This window comes from Somniosus microcephalus, chromosome 18 (genome assembly GCF_052327205.1).
Source record: "Somniosus microcephalus isolate GS21.2 chromosome 18, FLI_Smic_1.0, whole genome shotgun sequence".
Taxonomy (NCBI): domain Eukaryota; kingdom Metazoa; phylum Chordata; class Chondrichthyes; order Squaliformes; family Somniosidae; genus Somniosus; species Somniosus microcephalus.
In genome coordinates this window covers 48,163,141-48,181,990 of record NC_141004.1, presented here as the reverse complement: position 1 = coordinate 48,181,990, position 18,850 = coordinate 48,163,141, and the positions used below count along the sequence as shown (strand labels likewise).

At 42.8% G+C, this 18,850-nt stretch overlaps 1 protein-coding gene across 2 annotated transcripts in view; it reads left to right on the top strand.

Annotated features, from left to right (window-relative positions):
• LOC147105262 (cysteine and glycine-rich protein 1-like) overlaps positions 1-15,270 on the top strand; it is a 35,927-nt gene extending 20,657 nt beyond the window's left edge. For both annotated transcript variants that reach the window (XM_086011438.1, XM_086011439.1), the window contains exons 3-6: positions 2,613-2,781; positions 6,545-6,674; positions 10,543-10,636; positions 11,935-15,270. In XM_086011438.1, coding sequence (XP_085867564.1) covers positions 2,613-2,781; positions 6,545-6,674; positions 10,543-10,636; positions 11,935-12,011 — 470 coding nt within the window. In that variant the 3' untranslated portion in view covers positions 12,012-15,270. The remainder of the gene's footprint in view (positions 1-2,612; positions 2,782-6,544; positions 6,675-10,542; positions 10,637-11,934) is intronic.
• The last annotated feature ends 3,580 nt before the right edge of the window (positions 15,271-18,850 follow it).

The window sequence follows — 18,850 nt, the reverse complement described above, 5'->3', positions numbered from 1 at the left end:
TCACCATATTCCTCTAAATCTATAGTGCCATTAGAGTAGCTGTATAATGATGTAGTTTGTTTGCAAATGTGTTGTCTGCATTTAACTTGGAAAATAAATTAACTGCATTGGAGGCATCTCTACACTGGTTTAAGCACCAGAACATCTTGCCTCTGGAATGTAGGAGGAAGATTTTAAGAGTCTCAAAGTAGCAATGGTGCAGTTTGTAAATAATTTTTTAAACTTCTGGAGCCTGAAACTTTCCAAATTTCTACTGCACTGGCAGAGACTTGTGGTTTATAGCCAACACAAATTTGAACAGCAAGGTCTGAACCATAGAGGTTCTTCCAAAAATGTCACTTTATTAATCATCAAGGTTATTGGAGGTTGAAATAAGCTTGTGAAATAATATCTACTTCCGGTCTCATTTTTGCTGCTAGTGTATCTTTTTTTAAAGTTACTGGCCCCTGTAGGGGTGGTGAGAGGCAGTATGATTGTGTCAATGCACAAAATCCTAAGCTATTGCTGTACCAGGATAATGACATTTTATGCTTGTCAGCTAAGAGGGATAAATGGTGCCCATGACAAAAATGGGTTTTAACTCTTACTCAACAAGATATATTAGACTGTATGGGGGGGGGGGGGGGAAATAAACTTGGCATAAAAGCAGGGGCTTGTATCAATATTGTGGGGGGAAAGGGGATGGTTGGTGCCAAAATCTAGATCATTGGCAGATCTATAATTTGGAAGTTGTAGACTATAAGCCTGCTATGATATTGTAGGGTTTCAAAGATGCCTTTTTATGAGAACTCCTGCACCCGATATGCTTTCATGCTTGAACTGCAATTTTACACTAGTGACCAAGATTAAAATGCACTCTAGGGTGATCCTTAAATTTAACACTTGTGTTCACAGTTACCTAACATTAAAATAAAGCCCAAAATATGCCCTGATATTTATTTTTCTGATGATCCTGGAAATCTAAGACAATTGAAATGTCCTGTTTCATATACGTAATAAAAAATGAAGTGAATGAATTAAGGCCTAGAAATTCGGTGGGCTGTGCCAACAGTTAGCGCCTAAAGAGGGCACTCAGTGGCTTTAGCGCCACTGGCCACGCCTCCCGCGATATTTAGCGGGGCGCTAATGGCTGCGTTAGCCTGTAACACTGCGCCACCACCGATGACGTCACCGGTGTGCGCAGCGCCCCGAGCGCAATATTGGGTCGCGCGCCCCCCCCCCCCCCCCCCCCCCCGTAGTACTGGTTGCAAATCACGACCGGTTCAGGGAGGCCTACCTGTGGCGCTGGTGGCACTACTTAAGGGGAGGTGCAGGGCGGCCATTTTTTTCAGTGGCCGCCTGCCAGCACCTCCTCGTGCCGGCCTCCTGATTTCCCCCTGGCCCCAGGCAGTGCCGGCTGTGTCCCAAGAGCCCGGCACTTCTCCTCGGTGCCGGGCTCTTTTGCCGGCACTCACGATCGGTGATCGTGCTGGTGCAGGCCCCTCCCCCTCCCGTAGCGCTGCAATATTCAGTTTGAGCGCCCCAAGCGGGACGCGGGGAGCCTCGAGCAGCGCCCCGAGTCCCTCTTGGGGTGCTCCAACTGAATATCAGGAGGGCGCAAGCGCCTCCGCCCGGAGCACAAATTCCGGCTCAGACGAGCTTGGCGCCCCAAACGCGGCACCACCGAATTTTTAGCCCTAAGTGCCTTTTTGGAGGGGGCAGGGGATATTGGGAGTATTCTAGTAAGCGGTCATCGTTTCATTTATACTGGAAACTGGTACTATTGGGGAAAAATGGCAGATGATTCAATAGTGGGATTCTTCCCTTTAGAAATATACAGTGGCATACCATAACATAGTGCTATGTGCGCAAACTTGATTTGGGATTTGTCAGTGACCAGGTATTTGGCCTAGCCTACATTGGGCCATAATTTGCAGTGCGTACGAGGTGCAAACTCACCCGTAAGGGCTGTGCACGTTCCGGGTTTAGGCATGCACTAAAACCCGGAACTTGCGATCTGTCAAGAATTTTCTTGACCGATCCTCCACATCCCCAGGAAAAGGGCATCTGTAGGCAGAGAGTTGGGCTATTTGCCCAACTTCTGCCCAGCGAATGCCTGTGAAATCCTTATGCCTAGTAAAAGCAGACGTAAGGTCTGCTTTTACCAGCATAACTTTTTTTAAAAACTCTTATCAATTTATACAAATGTAAATCTGTTTTAAATGTTTAATTAAATGCCATTTTAATTCATTTTAAATGTGATTTAAAAAACATAATATTTGAAGTGTAGAGGTATTTTTGGGGGTATTCCCATTCATGCTTCTGGGGATTCAGTACATACAGAATCCCCATAAGGATGAATGGGGATTCCCTTCCTCCATTGGTTCGGCTGGCCCATGTGATCCCAGGGGCGCTTGCAAACTGCCTGAGATAGTGGGTCTTTTCCCGCGGGTACCCGGGGAGGCCCAGGACCGTGAGTCTTTGTACCTCCTGGACCACCGGGTAGGCGCAGATTTTATTTGTTGATGGGGGGCATTTCCCCACTGGAAGCTTCCGACCACAAATTTAGGGCCACTATGTATACCAGGTGCTGAAAGACACCATCTGTTAATAATCCTCTGATTTGTTTTCAGTGGCCTGTAAGAAGAACCTTGACAGCACTACACTTACTGTGCATGGAGATGAAATCTACTGCAAATCATGCTATGGCAAGAAGTATGGACCCAAAGGCTATGGTTATGGCCAAGGTGCAGGCACTCTGACCATGGACACTGGAGCAGGTTTGGGAATAAAACCTGTGCAGTAAGTCTTTTTATCAAATCATTCATGAGCTGTTCGGGTTAAATAAAACTATTCAGTAACCTAAATAGGCAATAACATAGAAACATAGAAGATAGGAGCAGGAGTAGGCCATTCGTCCCTCGAGCCTGCTCTGCCATTCAATGAGATCATGGCTGATCATCCAAATTCAGTACCCTGTTCCTGCTTTCTCCCCATATCCCTTGATCCCTTTAGCCTTAAGAAATATATCCAACTCCTTCTTGAATATATTTAATGAATTGGCCTCTACTGCCTTCTGTGGTAGAGAATTCCACAGGTTCACCACTCTCTGGGTGAAGAAATTCCTCCTCATCTCTGTCCTAAATGGCTTACCCCTTATCCTTAGTGTGGAGATGCCGGTGTTGGACTGGGGTGGACAAATGTAAGAAATCACACAACACCAGGTTATAGTCCAACAGCTTTATTTGAAATCACAAGCTTTCGGAGCGCTGCTCCTTCGCCAGGCGAAGGAGCAGCGCTCTGAAAGCTTGTGATTTCAAATAAAGCTGTTGGACTATAACCTGGGGTTGTGATTTCTTACCCTTATCCTTAGACTGTGACCCCTGGTTCCGGACTCCCCTGCCATCGGGAACATCCTTCCTGCATCTAGTCTGTCTAGTCCTGTTAGAATTTTATAAGTTTCAATGAGATCCCCTCTCATTCTTCTAAACTCCAGCGAGTATAAGCCCAATCGACACAATCTCTCCTCGTGCGTTATTCCTGCCATCCCAGGTATCAGCCTGGTGAATCTTCGCTGCACTCCTTCCATAGCAAGAACATCCTTCCTCGGATAAGGCGACCAAAACTGCACACAATACTCAAGGTGTGGTCTTACCAAGGACCTGTACAATTGCAGCAAGACATCCTTGTTCCTGTACTCAAACCCTCTCGCGACGAAGGCCAACATACCATTTGCCGCTTTAACCACCTGCTGCACCTGCATGCTTACGTTCAGCGACTGGTGCACAAGGACACCCAGGTCTTGTTGCACTTCCCCTTCTCCCAATCTATCGCCATTCAGATAATCTGCCTTCCTGTTTTTGACACCAAAGTGGATAACCTCGCATTTATCTACGTTCTATTGCATCTGCCCAATCACCCAACCTGTCCAAATCATACTGGAGTTTCTCGGCATCCTTCTCACAGCACACACGCCCACCCAGCTTTGTGTCGTCTGCAAACTTGGAGATACATCTAGTTCCCTCGGCTAGATCAATAATATATATTGTGAATAGCTGGGGTCTCTGCGGTACCCCACAAGTCACTGCCTGCCACTCCGAAAAAAGAGCCGTTTATTCCAACTCTTTGCTTTCTGCCTGCCAACCAGTTCTCTATCCAAGTCAATACCTTGCCCCCAATCCCATGTGCCTTAACTTTATACGCTAATCTCTTATGCGGGACCTTATCGAAAGCCTTTTGAAAGTCCAAATACACCACATCCACTGGTTCTCCCTTATCTAATTTACCAGTTACATCCTCAAAAAATTCCAGTAGATTAGTCAAGCACGATTTACCTTTTGTAAATCCATGTTGACTTTGTCCGATCTGGTCACTGTTTTCCAAGTGCTCTGCTATTACATCTTTTATAATGGACTCTAGCATTTTCCTTGCCTGTAATATGTTTTATACTTAATGATTAATAACTGGTGCTCAGAAAAGTGCATTTAAAAGGGATGTAAATTGCAGTAGTTTCCCCTGTGTTATCAGCTCTTTATCACACTTGTATTGCTTTGTCCTTTTTAAAAAAAAAAAAAAAAAAAAAAAAAAAAAAATTCCAGTATAAGATTAATGAACTGTCATTCAATTCTTGATTGTAAAAAATATTCCTGGCGACTGTTTTTAATCGAGTTAGGAGATCGTGAAACAGCTGAGACTCCTTCACTGTAATTGGATGGATAGAGGAGTGGAAAATAATGGCTTCACTGCTGTGCTTTAATTCCACTTTAACACCAAGCAACATTTGTTTAAATCGGAGGTGCAGAAGTTAATAACGTGGTGCTGAGTTCTATTCTGATTCCTTTCCGACCAAGTTTGATTCGAAAGAAGTTTCACCTCGCTGTCGGATTTTTAATTCTGCCCGAAGTAGGTGGCACGGCTGTGCTGCTTGCCCAAAGCCAGCGCTAGGAGGCTTGACCCACTTTTGGGGTTTGGGCCACATTTGAATGCTGTCCGTGAGCTGCAGGTGCTAAATGGGCATCCCGCTGCAGCTCTCTAGTTGTGGGAGGGTGGGGTAATTGGCCAGCTCCTATGCTGAGCCAGTTGGCAGGTCAGACCTGGGGAAGCAGGTCCCAGGGGGGTGGAGTATGGGCTGGCAGCATGCCATGGTACCTTTTGTGGCGCACTCCTGCTCTTCCTGGCCCTAAAATTAAAACGCTCCACACATTTTTATCTCTAGAGTGAACACAATGAAACAGGCAGGTTTCCTGAAACAAGCTGCTGTTCCATTTACAGGCTTGCCTGAAAATTGCTTCATATAGGCCTTGGGCGTCAATTGGATGGCCGAGGTGTCCCACCCCCCTCCCCAATCTTCAACCGCTAGCCACCCATTTTTCCAGTAATAAATGGGTGGTTGTCACTTGCATATTTCCCCCCATTGAGTTTGCAACTGTAGCTGGGCTATTGGACACACTACAGTAGAGGTCAGCCTTTCAGTAACTACTGGTGTGACCTTGATATTGGCCTTTGAGCTGGCTTCCTACCCACCCTTGTTTCCAGGGAAGAAATTTTCAACTTTGAAAATAAATCAGTCATGGCAATTGTCTTGAGTGTCATTGGTTTGTGGAAAAACTAGTGCATGAAAGATGTTCACTAACAGTACAGGAATTCTAGATACTGTAATACAATTCTTGTATGAATATTGTCCCCAGAATGAATTGCAGTTGAAATAGGATTTATGGTTAAAAACGGAATCGTAAAATGGAGAGCAGTTAATTCTGGGGCAGAGCAATTTGACCAAGTCCATATAGTGTACATCTTGTTCAGTATGGTCACTTCTGCTCTTGGGTGAATAAGATGCTGTCATTGTTTAGCCTCAAGTCACTTATAAGCTTGGCATGTTTTGAGTATGTCAGGTGAGTATCTTGCAGAACTGCCATGCATGTGTTAAGTGTTTTTTTAGGTAAATCAGGATTTTCTTCTGTTTGGTTGCATCCCTTAACATTCAGGGAAATAATTGAATTCTGTTTTAGGAGGGATTGGGGTGATGGGTTTTGGGCCGATTGTGCCCAGTGCTGAAGCCTGCTGTGGATGCTATGCACAGAGCGAGAGAGCAAGCATCCCAATTGGGGGAGTGGAATGAAATTTTCTATCATCATTTGGGATTCATGGGGGTTAATTTGATGACTTTATAGCCACTTTCCTTGGTTGTGATGTGAAGAAGCTTTTTTTTCTAGCTTTTTGAGTTCTGCCCAGAATTATCAGTCTAGGCAATTGCCAGAATCGTGGTGCCACTGGAACTCTCCTTTCTCTTTCTTCCTCTTCCATGTCCACAGCTGATGCCACCATGTATTGCGACTTGTGACCTGCATTAATCCAGTCTAAGTATGCACATCCAATATAAAGTTGTACAGAGAAACTAGATAGATGATTAGGCTAATTAAGCCCTGACAACTCTTGGTCTAGCACTTGGATATCTATTTTAGAAATACATAGATGGACAGTTAATTGTTAAATGTTTAGTCTGCTTTAACTGTAGATATGGTCTACTGTAACTTCTAATTTTCAGTCTAAAACTTTGCATTTACAGATCTCCAGCTCATTGCCCAACCACCAACATCAATGACTCCAAATTTGCTCAGAAATTTGCCAGTTCGGAAAAGTGCCCTCGATGTGGACAGTCAGTTTATGCTGCGGAGAAGATTATTGGAGCTGGCAAGGTAATGGCTCACTCAGAGATTGGCATTCTCTCTTCTGCACACTTTAAAAAAAATTATGTTTATATAGTTGAAGGTATAAGACCAAAAAAAAAAAAAAATCTGATAATTAATATTCTCCTGTTAGTTCAACATTTTTTTTGCTCAAGATTCATATGAAGGAGTTTAAACAAAGTGACACGAGGTGATTTTTGCACAATTTTAATTTGAAATGGGCAACTTGAGATTGAAGGGTGATTTTTTTTTTTTTTTTTAACTGGTGGAAACCAGGTTGATGACATCCTGCACCGATCCCGCTGCCTTCTATTTCTAAGCGACGGCGAGCACACCCACTTGAAGCAGATATGGGCCTGAAAATGCCATCGGACCCTGACTGCCATTTTATCTGTGGCCTGAGTGGGGAATCCTGCCAGGTGAAGACAGTGGGAGGAGGATCTGGGACTAGAACAGGCCCAAAAAGTTAATTTAAAAAAAAAAAACTAACTTCTTTCTCCAACGCCCCGGCCCACCCAATTCTTGATCTCTGGTTAAAGTCAGGTCTTGAGTATATTGAGGCCTATCTCCTTGAAGTCCTACAGCTAAAGTTGATCACCGCCAGAGATTTGAACATGGAATGTTGCTAGAGAATCAAATAACCAGTAAATGTTGTTTTAAAGTTTATTTTTCCTCTTTTATCTTTATGATAATTTAGAAACATAGAAAGATAGGAGTAGGCCATTCGGCCCCTCGAGCCTGCTCCTCCATTCAATGCGATCATGGCTGATCATCCAAATTCAGTACCCGGTCCTTGCCCTCTCCCCATCCCCCCCCTTGATCCCTTTAGCCTTAAGAAATATATCCAACTCCTTCTTGAATATATTTAATGTATTGGCCTCTACTGCCTTCTGTGGTAGAGAATTCCACAGGTTCACCACTCCTCTGGGTGAAGAAATTCCTCCATTTCTGTCCTAAATGGCCTACCGCTTATCCTTAGACTGTGACCCCTGGTTCTGGACTCCCTGACCATCGGGAACATCCTCGCATTCATCCACATTCTATTGCACCTGTCATGCTTCTGCCCAATCACCCAACCTGTCCAACTCATCCTGTAGTTTCTCAGCATCCTCCTCACAGCACACATGCTCACCCAGCTTTGTGTCGTCTGCAAATTTGGAGATATTACATCTAGTTCCCTTGTCTAGATCATTAATATATATTGTGAATAGCTGGGGTCCAAGGACTGATCCCTGCGGTACCCCACTAGTCACTGCCTGCCACTTGGAAAAAGACCCATTTATTCCAACTCTTTGCTTTCTGTCTGCCAACCAGTTCTCTATCCAAGTCAATACCTTGCCCCCAATCCCATGTGCCTTAACTTTACACACTAATCTCTTATGCGGGACCTTATCGAAAGTCCAAATACACCACATCCACTGGTTCTCCCTTTATCTATTACCAGTTACATCCTCAAAAAATTCCAGTAGATTAGTCGAGCACTATTTACCTTTTGTAAATCCATGTTGACTTTGTCCGATCCTGTCACTGTTTTCCAAGTGCTCTGCTATTCCATCTTTTATAATGGATTCTAGCATTTTCCCCACTACTGATGTCAGGCTTACCGGTCTGTAATTCCCTGTTTTCTCTCTACCACCTTTTTTGAAGTGTGTGGTAACATTAGCTACCCTCCAATCCATGGGTACTGTTCCAGATTTCATCGAATGTTGGAAGATGATCAGCAATGCATCTCCTATTTCTTGGGCCACTTCCTTAAGTACACTAGGATGTCGATTATCAGGCCCTGGGGATTTATTGGCCTTCAATCCCATCAATTTCCCTAACAGCATTTCCCTACAAATACTGATTTCTTTCAGTTCCTCCCTTTCATCAGACCCTATGTTCCCTGATATCTCTGGGAGTTTATTTGTGTCCTCCTTTGTGAAGACAGAACCAAAATATGTATTTAATTGGTCTTCCATTTCTTTGTTCCCCATTATAAACTCCCCTGATTCTGACTGCAAGGGACCTACGCTTCACCAATCTTTTTCTCTTCACATATCTATAAAAGCTTTAACAGTCAGTTTTTATGTTCCCTGCAAGCTTACTCTCATTCTATTTTGTTTCCCTTTCTTAATTAATCCCTTTGTCCTCCTCTGTTGAATCCTAAACTGCTCCCAATCCTCAAGTTTAATGCTTTTTCTGGCCAATTTATATGTCCTCTCCTTGGATATTATGCTATCCCTAATTTCCCTTGTTAGCCACGGCTGAATCACTTTTTTATGCCAAACAGGGATGAACAAATTCTGTAGTTCATCCATGCGGTCTTTGAATGTTTGCCATTGCCTATCCACCGTCAACCCTTTCAGTGATATTCCCCAATCAATCCTACCCAACTCGCGCCTCAGACCATCGTAGTTTCCTTTATTTAAATTGAGGACCCTAGTCTCTGAGTCAACTACTTCACTCCATCAGAATTCTATCATATGATCGCTCCAACCCAAGGGGCCTCGTACAACAAGATTGCTAATTAATCCTTTTTCGCTACATAATACCCAATCTAAGATGGCCTGATCTCTGGTTAGTTCTTCGACATATTGGCCCAGGAAACCATCCCATAAACAGTCCAGGAATTCCTCCTCCACAATGTTGTTACTAATTTGGTTAGCCCAATCTATATGTAGATTAAAGTCACCCATGATGACTGCTGTGCCCTTATTGCACGTGTCTCTAATTTCCCTTTTTAATGCCATTCCCAACCTCCACATTACTGTTTGGAGGTCAATATACCATGCCCACTAATGTTTTCTGCCCCTTGGTATTTCTCAGTTCTACCCATACAGATTCCACATCATCAGAGCTAATATCCTCCCTTTCAATTGTTAACCCCTTCTTTAACCAGCAATGCTACCCCACCTCCCTTTCCTTTTTTGCCTGTTTTTCCTGAATATTGAATACCCCTGGATGTTGATTTCCCAGCCTTGGCCACCCTGGTGCCATGTTTCTGTAATCCCAATCAAATCATATTCGTTTACCTCTATTTGCGCAGCTAATTCATCCACCTTATTACGAATGCTCCTCACGTTAAGACACAAAGCCTTCAGGCTTGTTTTTTTTAACGCTCTTAAACCTATTAGAATTATTATTTACTCTGGCCATGTTTGATTTAAACCGTTGATTTCTCTGACTGCCACTTTTGGTTTTTCTCCTTCCTATCTTTTGCTTTTATCCTTGTTTCCTTTTTTCCTCTGTCCCCCTGCTCAGGTTCCCAACCCCCTGCCATTTTAGTTTAAACCCTCCCCAGAGCGCTAGCAAACACTTTTCTCCTCCTCCCTCCCCCCCCCCCCCAAAGGACATCAGTCCCAGCCCTGCCCAGGTGCAAACCATCCAGTTTGAACTGGTCCCACCTCCCCCAGAACCGGTTCCAATGTCCCAGGAATTTGCATCCCTCCCCCTTGCACCATTCCTCTAGCAATGTATTCATCAGAATTACAATGTACTCTCCTAAACTGAAGTTGTTTGTCCAGTAAGCATTTTATAAAATCTCCCTATCTGAGCTATGGCATAAACAATAAATGTACAGTAGTAGGATCCAGCAGGACTTGGCTTATGATGGGGAAACTGGTGTAGTAACTGATTGTATTCAGTTCATATTTTTCACTTGCCTGGCATAGACTATTGCTGATGGAAAGGGAAAACCTAATATTATATGCCATTGGTAGCATTTCAGAGGTGTGAATGTAATTTAGTCAATAAATCTCTCCTATAAAGCCTTATGCTTTCAATCTTTTAAGAAGGTTGTAGGGGGTCTTTAATTTGTATGCAGGATTGTGGTTCTGATGATTGGATTTATTATTGGTACTATTCTGTGTAATTCTATTGTCTTTGCCTGTTTTAGTCCTGGCACAAGGCGTGTTTCCGCTGTGCCAAGTGTGGTAAAGGCCTGGAGTCCACAACATTGGCTGACAAGGATGGCGAGATCTATTGCAAAGGTTTGATTCTGTTTTAATTCTCAGCTACAGCTCCAAAATCGCTGTCTTTGGTGAATTCTGCACATAGAAAAAAGTAAAATAATTAAATATTTCAAACATCATTGGTCCATTGCAGGGATGATTTTTTTTTTTAAACTATGGGGTAATTCCCAATCTGTGCTGAGTTAGCTGATTTTCAGTTGGCAATACTGTCAGCTGGTGGGTGGCTGCCAGTGCTTGTGGAAATATAACTCTCCAAGATTCAATGGGTGGTAACTGCTTCAAAATGGGGTCTGTAGTCTTGCCACCGTTAAGACCAATGCAAAGACATTTTGAACAGGGTCCACCACTGGGCACCTGAAGTGCTCACCTGTCTTGCTGGCAGGCCCCTTTTTTAGCATGAAATTCGGGGTCCTAGGACACTCCAACCAATTCTTGCAGTGTGAAAATTTACTGCCATGTTTGCCATATATCTGGGAGACGCTACAGATGCATTCGCACCCGAACGACCAGATTTAGGAACAGCTTCTTTCCCAGGGCTGTCATCCTACTGAACTCCACAAATAAACTCTAAAGCCTGCACATCTGCCAATGCACTTTATAATGTTAATGTATTACAAGCCAAATGAATGTTGAATGTTTAAATGTCTTAATCAAAATGTACACTCTCGGGAGCCGCAAGCCTACATTTCGTTGTACTGCACTTGTGCACTAACGATGACAAAGTTTATTATTATTAGTTTGGATGGACAGAACTCTTGTTCTGAGCTAATCTATCGAGTGGGACATTTGCCCCATTTGTATTTTCCTCCTGTTGGAATCTTTTAACAGAATACATATCTAAAAGTTTTACAATGTATAAACTGCTCTGTTCTTGTACCTGAAATAGTTATAGTAGTAATCCCCATCCTCTTAGTCTTTGCAGTAGTCTAAATTTCCTTTTATCCATCTTCCAAATGCAGTGAGTGTTGGCTTGAAGTTCCTCAAGCAGCGCATGATCTTCTGTACCTCACCTAGTGGCCATTCTTCGTCAGTGAGCTTGGGCGGGAGGCACAGAGGCTAATTGAGCATCTTATTGCCTCCTGAGCCCAATTATATTATTTGCTTCAACGGCCCTCTTACTTGTCTGTTGCCCTTCAGGTAAAAATATTCTACTTAACTTCCCTTCTTGCTCCTGGTATTAGAGCCACTCAGTTTGGATTTATTTGTGTAGAAGTTGTTTTCATATACTTTCATATCTTTTAAATGAGCAATAGATGCTTGTGAAATTCTTCAATTTTTTTAAAGTTTGCATAATTTAAATCTTTTTTCTTCCATAGCTTGTTATAGTAAAAACTTTGGACCTAAAGGATTTGGCTTTGGTCAAGGAGCTGGTGCACTCGCCAACACCCAGTAAAAGAGTAGTGAAAGTCTGCAACCAAAGCAAGCCACGCTTAATACCGACAATGTATTTGCTGAATTCCTGATGTTCCATTAGTAGTTATTCAGATTACAACACTATGTTTGTATATACAAACAACAAATGTTTTCTAGAGCTTCTGTATTGCTTGGCACAAGCTACTTCATGTACCGTATTATTTTTTAAAGTCACTATGACTAGTGTTTTAAGGTTAATATAGTAACACAAGTAGAAATGAATGAAGACTGATGATATAACATGGTCCAAAATCTAATTTTAGTGCATTGAATTCACAAGTGGTGATTTAGTTGCATGGGATTTGCAAGAGCTTGGCAGTTACATTTCTCCTCACTCACTCAGTATTTACACAAGTTTTGTTCTGCACTATTTCACTAAATCAAAGTTCAGTTTGTCTTCCTCGTGCTGCATGTTATTGTAAAACTACAATGCCATTAATGCTCCAGTAGTGTAGGTAAGCCTTCCAGAGTACTGCTGGAGGCTTGTTTGCTTGCACAGACCAGCCAAGTTTCAGTCTGCTTCAGATGTGATGTCACTAATTTAATAGCTGCAGTCAACGCAGCAGCTAAAAGTTGAATCTGGCCTGGACTTACTAATGTTTGTCGCTCCTCCAAATAATTTTAAAGTGTCACAGGATTAAAACAAGCGACCATTGCATGCTGAGGTTTACTTTAACGTTGTGCAGTGATTCACTAAATTTAAACTAATTTTTAGGGAACTGGACCACCCCCGTGACTGAAGTAGTTCAGATGGTAGTTTAACAACCTAAGCTCGTACTGATACTATAACTAATGAGTAAACAAGTTTATTGTTACAAGTGTCTTGCTTTCAGAGGAATCCACCCAACTTTTAAAAATTAGATCCTGAATGATACATTGGGTTAAATTCCTGTGTTTCACCTCTGGGGAATTTAATGTAAATCTAGCCCCAAATAAATAGGACCGTGGATTTCTTGTTTGTGGACTAAAGCATGTAAAGCTTTGCAAATGAAAACTCAATCGTAGCTCATTTCCTGCAGCATAAGTATGGTGGGGAAAAAATGGGCAGACTACATATGTTTCTGTAAGCAACTTATTTGCTAATTGATTATTATCTGTTATGCTTTTTATTGGTCATGATGTTATTTAATTTTTTTCCATGTTGCATGAAAGCAGTGGTTTCTAAAATTCCTGAAGTTTATTAAAAGCCAGCTGGCCCCCCTCCCACAAAACATAATCTTGATTTGTTTTTTTTCCTTTTGTGTGTCTTGAGTTTTTGAATGCCGATGGTCCCTTTGGGTTATACAAACATTTTAATGTTTTTTAAATATTGTGCTAGATACAGGGGGGTGATTTTTCTCAAGGGAGAGCTTTTGGAGGCGGGACTCCCACTTGTCAGGTTTTAGTCCCGCCTCCAACTTCTGGCCAACCCACGCTATTTTCCCTTGATTGACCTTGTTAAGCTCACCCAGCAGGCTTAGCAGGCCAATTAAGGGAAAGCTGGTTGCAGAGGACGTCAATATGACGTTTCCTCTGTCAAATTTTTGACAGATGAATTGTCATCGTTTGATGGCTCTGAAGCTGTCAACAGTGACATTCTCTGTAGTTTGAGGTCTTGAATTCAAGACCTCACAAACCTCTTTCTTTTGCAGAAATGAGATGGTTGTTGCATTGGAGAATGCAACGACCATCTGTCATCTCTACCACGGAGGTGCGAGACTCTCCGCATACACACCGACTGAAGCCTGCAGGAAGAAACAAAGGTAAGTAGACTTTTACTAACATTTTGCACTTCCCTCATACTCGCCTCTCCATGCTTGCACCCATCACTTACCTCCACAGCACACTTTTGGACCCCTGAAGACCCCCTACTCGCCTTGGTGACCTGGTGGGGTTCGGAGCCTTTGGGAAGCCTGCCCTTGTGTGGGCAAAAAGGGGATAATCCTATTTTCTGCCTATTAACTACCTGTTAACAGGCAATTAAGTGGCTTTAATCCCTTCCCGCCTCCAAGGAGACAGAACCTGGCGCAGGATGGCTACCTGCCTCCTGGCAAGATGCCATGGAGGTGGGTTGAACCCGCCCCCAAATTCTGCCATTTTCCTGGCAGTCCCGCCTCCCTGGGCTGGCAAGATCATGCCCATAATATCCGCATGAGAAGAAAGGACACCACTCTCCAACATTGCTACATATAGGAAGGAGGTTGATTAAAACCTAGTGAACTAGGCTAAGGACAGTAATAGTTCACAAAGTTTTGCAACCAAAATCTTATGCCTCATGAGGGGAGAGAAACTTTCAAATGCTAATAAAAATATGGCCCAAACAAAATACCTTTTTCATAAAAGGATTTGCATCATTTTGTCTATTGCTCATTGTGGCATGGTGGGGGTGTGTTTTGTAAAGGCTTCTGCAGAGGAAAAAAAATACAATTTGCTGACTCCGATCTACAGTTGAAGTAGCTCTGTGGTAGAGCACGTGCTTTGCATGTAAAATGTCCTAGGTTTAATCTCCTGCATCTCCATACACTTCTAGAGTTGTTTTAGGGTATGCTTCATTCCCTCAACTACACCTTCCAGGAGAGGAGAACCTATCCTCTGCTCCGTGTTTGCACTCAATGCTATAGGTGAGATCAGCCGTTTAATATGTGGGATCCAGCCCTTGACCCACCACTCCAGGCCACTGTGTACTAACGTACGAATCTACATTTTTGTGAAGGAAGTATTGTCTACCTTTGATGCTTTCTCTTCCTTTTTCTCCACCCCCCCCCCCCCCCCCAACATAAAGATGTAATATAGAACCCATTGAGGTAGAAAATTGCCATGGGAAGTACTGTAAAATGGGCGGTATCGTATCTACTGCCCGTTATGCTCCCTGCCTGATATTCAGTTCCATTGACTTCAACAAAACTGAATATCAAGCAGGGCCTATAATGGGCAGCCGATGCAACACTGGCCATTTTGAACTACGGCCCAAGACAAATTTCTACTCCATGGCTTTTTTTGCTCGAAGCATGCGTGCTGAACACCCTTGGCACTAGTGTAAACATCTATTTGCAATGTCTTAACAAAAAAAATTCTACCTTTAGGCAGGAAAATTTTGGCTTCCTGTGCTAAGTAGATGACACAATACCATATGCTTATAGAGCTAGTCATAAGAGACTTGCAGCCTGTGATAACTAATCTCATCCTGTTAATTTACTTTTACTCTTGTGTGTCTCTCACCATCTGTAGCAGATTTTAAGTAATAAATAAATCAACTGGTACTTTGCTGTTTGTGATTTGTAACATAGACTCCAGAGGAATGTTTGGTTTCTATTACAAAGCTTTTACAATATTTGTGAAAAATGGGAGAACTAGAGCAAGTTTCATAAGTTCACTTACAATGTTGTTGCATAAAACAACTAGAGGAATTGCAGCCAAATTTCATACACATTTTTCTCCAAGTTTTCCCCTAACCCAGCTGAGTATACAAGTTTGATGTGGTTAACACAAGTGCAGTGATTAGTGTTTTAGGTTAATATGGTTCTTTAATAAGATTCTAGCCACAACTATGTCAATATTAGTCTTTTATTTTAATGTTTTAAATCCACTTACTGCACTAATGGGCTTTACACTATCATTACTAAAGATGCAGCTTGGCAAATACCAAACTGCTGTTCAAAATACATAAACAGTACTGTCTATGTTCTCAAAGGTGAAAAAAGATACAGTAAAACTGAATATAAACAAAGTTACAACCATTTTCTTTACACTGCATACTATTGTAGATATCTATTTATAGTCTAATGGTCTGGTACTACATAAGAGGAATCTCCAAGATGGTATCGTGTCTCAAATGATCACCCATGAATGACTGAGGGGGAATTTTTCAGGAGGTGGCAGGTCGGGTGTGAAATTTTTCTTTGACCAGGTAGGCAACCTACTGTCAACCTGCCACCATCAGACTTTCCCAGATGTTGGGTCTATCATCGCTGAACAGACCCAACACCAATTAAGAGCTTGTTAATAGCCACTTGTAAAATTTAAGGTGAGCTTAAAATAGTTTAAGTTCACCTGTGGGTTCCCTGCTGCTCGGGGATCACGTCAGGTAAGCAGGTCGGGAGTTGTCACCATGGGATCATTTCTTAACTTGACAGCTGCAAATGTGCTAGAACAGCTCCCATTTCACAGCTGTTCACTTTCCAAGGTCAGAAGCTGTTGCTTACTGCATTTGGAAGACAGATTGAGCTTTATGCAGCTTGCATGTGTTTGGAGCAAACTCTATCCACTGTCACCTCATTGGAACAACCTCTCTTACCATTGACAGTGCTTCTGTCATCTCAACTTCACCTGCTACCTATTCCATCAGCATCGGTGCCCTTGAAACTCTCTCACCTTCATCTTCAGAATCCTACAACGATCAGCCCCAACAACAACACCAATCTTCTCTGCGATTAACTGATGCTGCACATGACAAGGCATCAGCACCTGAGCACATTGCTGGGCAGGAGGCCTGAGATAGCCTCACCATAGCCAGATTTACTTCACTGGACACTGTACACCCTGGCTGCCATATGATGTGCCAGGTTGGCACCACACCAACACCACAAAGCATCCCTGCAATGCCATTCCTTTCATACTAATCACCATTGCGGGGGGGGGGGTACCGTTATGTCTCACCATTCACTGCAACTCACTAAGCCACGTCCAAAGGTGCACACAAATCTGTCCAAGAATGCAAAGTGTTGAAAATAAAGTTTCAATTTTTGACCACATTAACAGAAACTTAACATGAACATTGGCTAAAACACCCAAGTGCCTACCCTTGTGTGTTAGTTGGTATGATTTGACTAGGATGGGGGGAGGGAGTGTGAGTGGTGGCTAGTGCGATGGGGAAGTGATAATGTAGATAGAGGTGGAGGTGCAAGGTAAGTTGGTGTGAGTAAGGATGTGCAGGAGTAGGGTAGGGAAGGCAGAGTGATGGGGATGTAGTGAGTGGCACAGCAGGATGAGGTTGAGTGTGGCTTTGCAGTAATGTTTTGTGATCTACTGAGATCATATAAAGGTTTGTGCCACTGCAGCCTGGTCCTCCTGACGACATCCCTGCTTGTGTCCTGTGCAATGTGCAACCAGGCTGTGTGATCTCCTGGGACGGTCTCTTCCGCCCATTGGAAGGGAAGAGGACCTCCTTGCGTGCTGTGACTCCCTCCATAAGCATATGGAGGGAGTCATGGGAGAGCCTGGATGCAGCCGTGCACCTCTGTGCAATGCTTGTCAGTGTTTGCAGCACCTCAATGCTGCAGAACACTGACAGCACAACTGTCAAAATCAATTTGCGCATGGTCCCTTTAAGGAAACCGGCTGATGACACGTCATCAAGTGACGTAATCAGACCCGCTTCCTTCAATTGGCCGAGAAACACGCAGGGCGGGCTTAACAAGCCCAATCAGTGCAAGATCACTTTGGACAGTGGGCTGGAGCCATCAGAGGGGTCGCAACCCACCACTGACCCTGGCCTCACCAGACCCGCCGAGGTAGGGGGAATCGTGGCCTGTGTATCCCTGTTTATACCCTTATCTACCTGTGTTTCCTCCCTCCTATTTTCACTTTCCTACTTGACTCTTTGTTGCCTTTCGGATGACACGTTAAACTGAGGCCCCGTCTGCTTTCTCAAGTGGACGTAAAAGATCCCATGGCACTATTTTCAAAGAAGAGCTGGGGAGTTATCCCCAGTGTCCTGGCCAATATTTATCCCTCAACTAACATAACAAAAACAGATTATCTGGTCATTATCATATTGCTGTTTGTGGGACCTTGCTGTGTGCATTACAACAGTGACTCCACTTCAAAAAATTTACTTAATTGGCTGTAAATTGCTTTGAGAAATCCGGGGAGTCGTGAAAGGCGTTATATAAATGCAAGTCATCTTCTTAGTATAAACATATACAAGCATTATTGGGATACCATCTCAGTAGTACAGCTCAAACGTTCAATTTCAACATTTCGCCCCTTGATTCACGATTCACAGAACAGAAATGAGGTAACCTCCAAAGCAATGCTTTGATGCATATCAAGTCTAATTTATACAGTTGTATATCATTCTAATAATTAGATCTGTATAAGAAGACTTCAAATTGAAGTAACATTTCAGAGTAATGTGTCCAAAGCATATGCTGAAGTTTCCTGGTCTGACTTCCTGTGCAGCTCAGTATTATGTTTCATAACAGGAAATCAGTAGCCTATAGGCTTCTGTTAAGATCATTATCAACAGGAATTCCTGCCATTAAACACAAGACAAATTCAATGACTTTGAAAGTGACTGTGACCGTTAAAAGTACAGTATCAATGTTACAAAGAAATGATTACCCTTTTTTTCTTTAAATTATGCTTATATCTGTCATTTACACCTATTTCCATGTTCAAAATTCCTTAGAAATGTTCACAATGCTATTAGGGGTAAAAATGAACCAGCTATATTCTTATATACACGTAGTTGATGACAAACATAAATGTGATTATAATGTACAATAGAAGTTGGAGATAATTTATATTCCTGAAATTCCCTCTGTCGTGTTTATTATGCACCTAGGAGAATTTCTTGAGTTGTTACGTGCGTGTGCAAGTTTTCTACTTGCCAATTGGAGGGATGTTCCTGCGGGCAATGGAAGACTTTCCACTTTTTGCACCCAATGTTGGCATCAAGTACTTCCACAATAGCTGGATTAAATGCAATGGAATCCTCCCTCTACACTTCCCCCTACCATGTAACATGTATTGAAGTTCCAACATTAGAAAAATTACTGTAACTGTGAAATTTTAATTTCCGAGAGCAGACTTCCTTATTGGTTGAGTAGATGGATAATT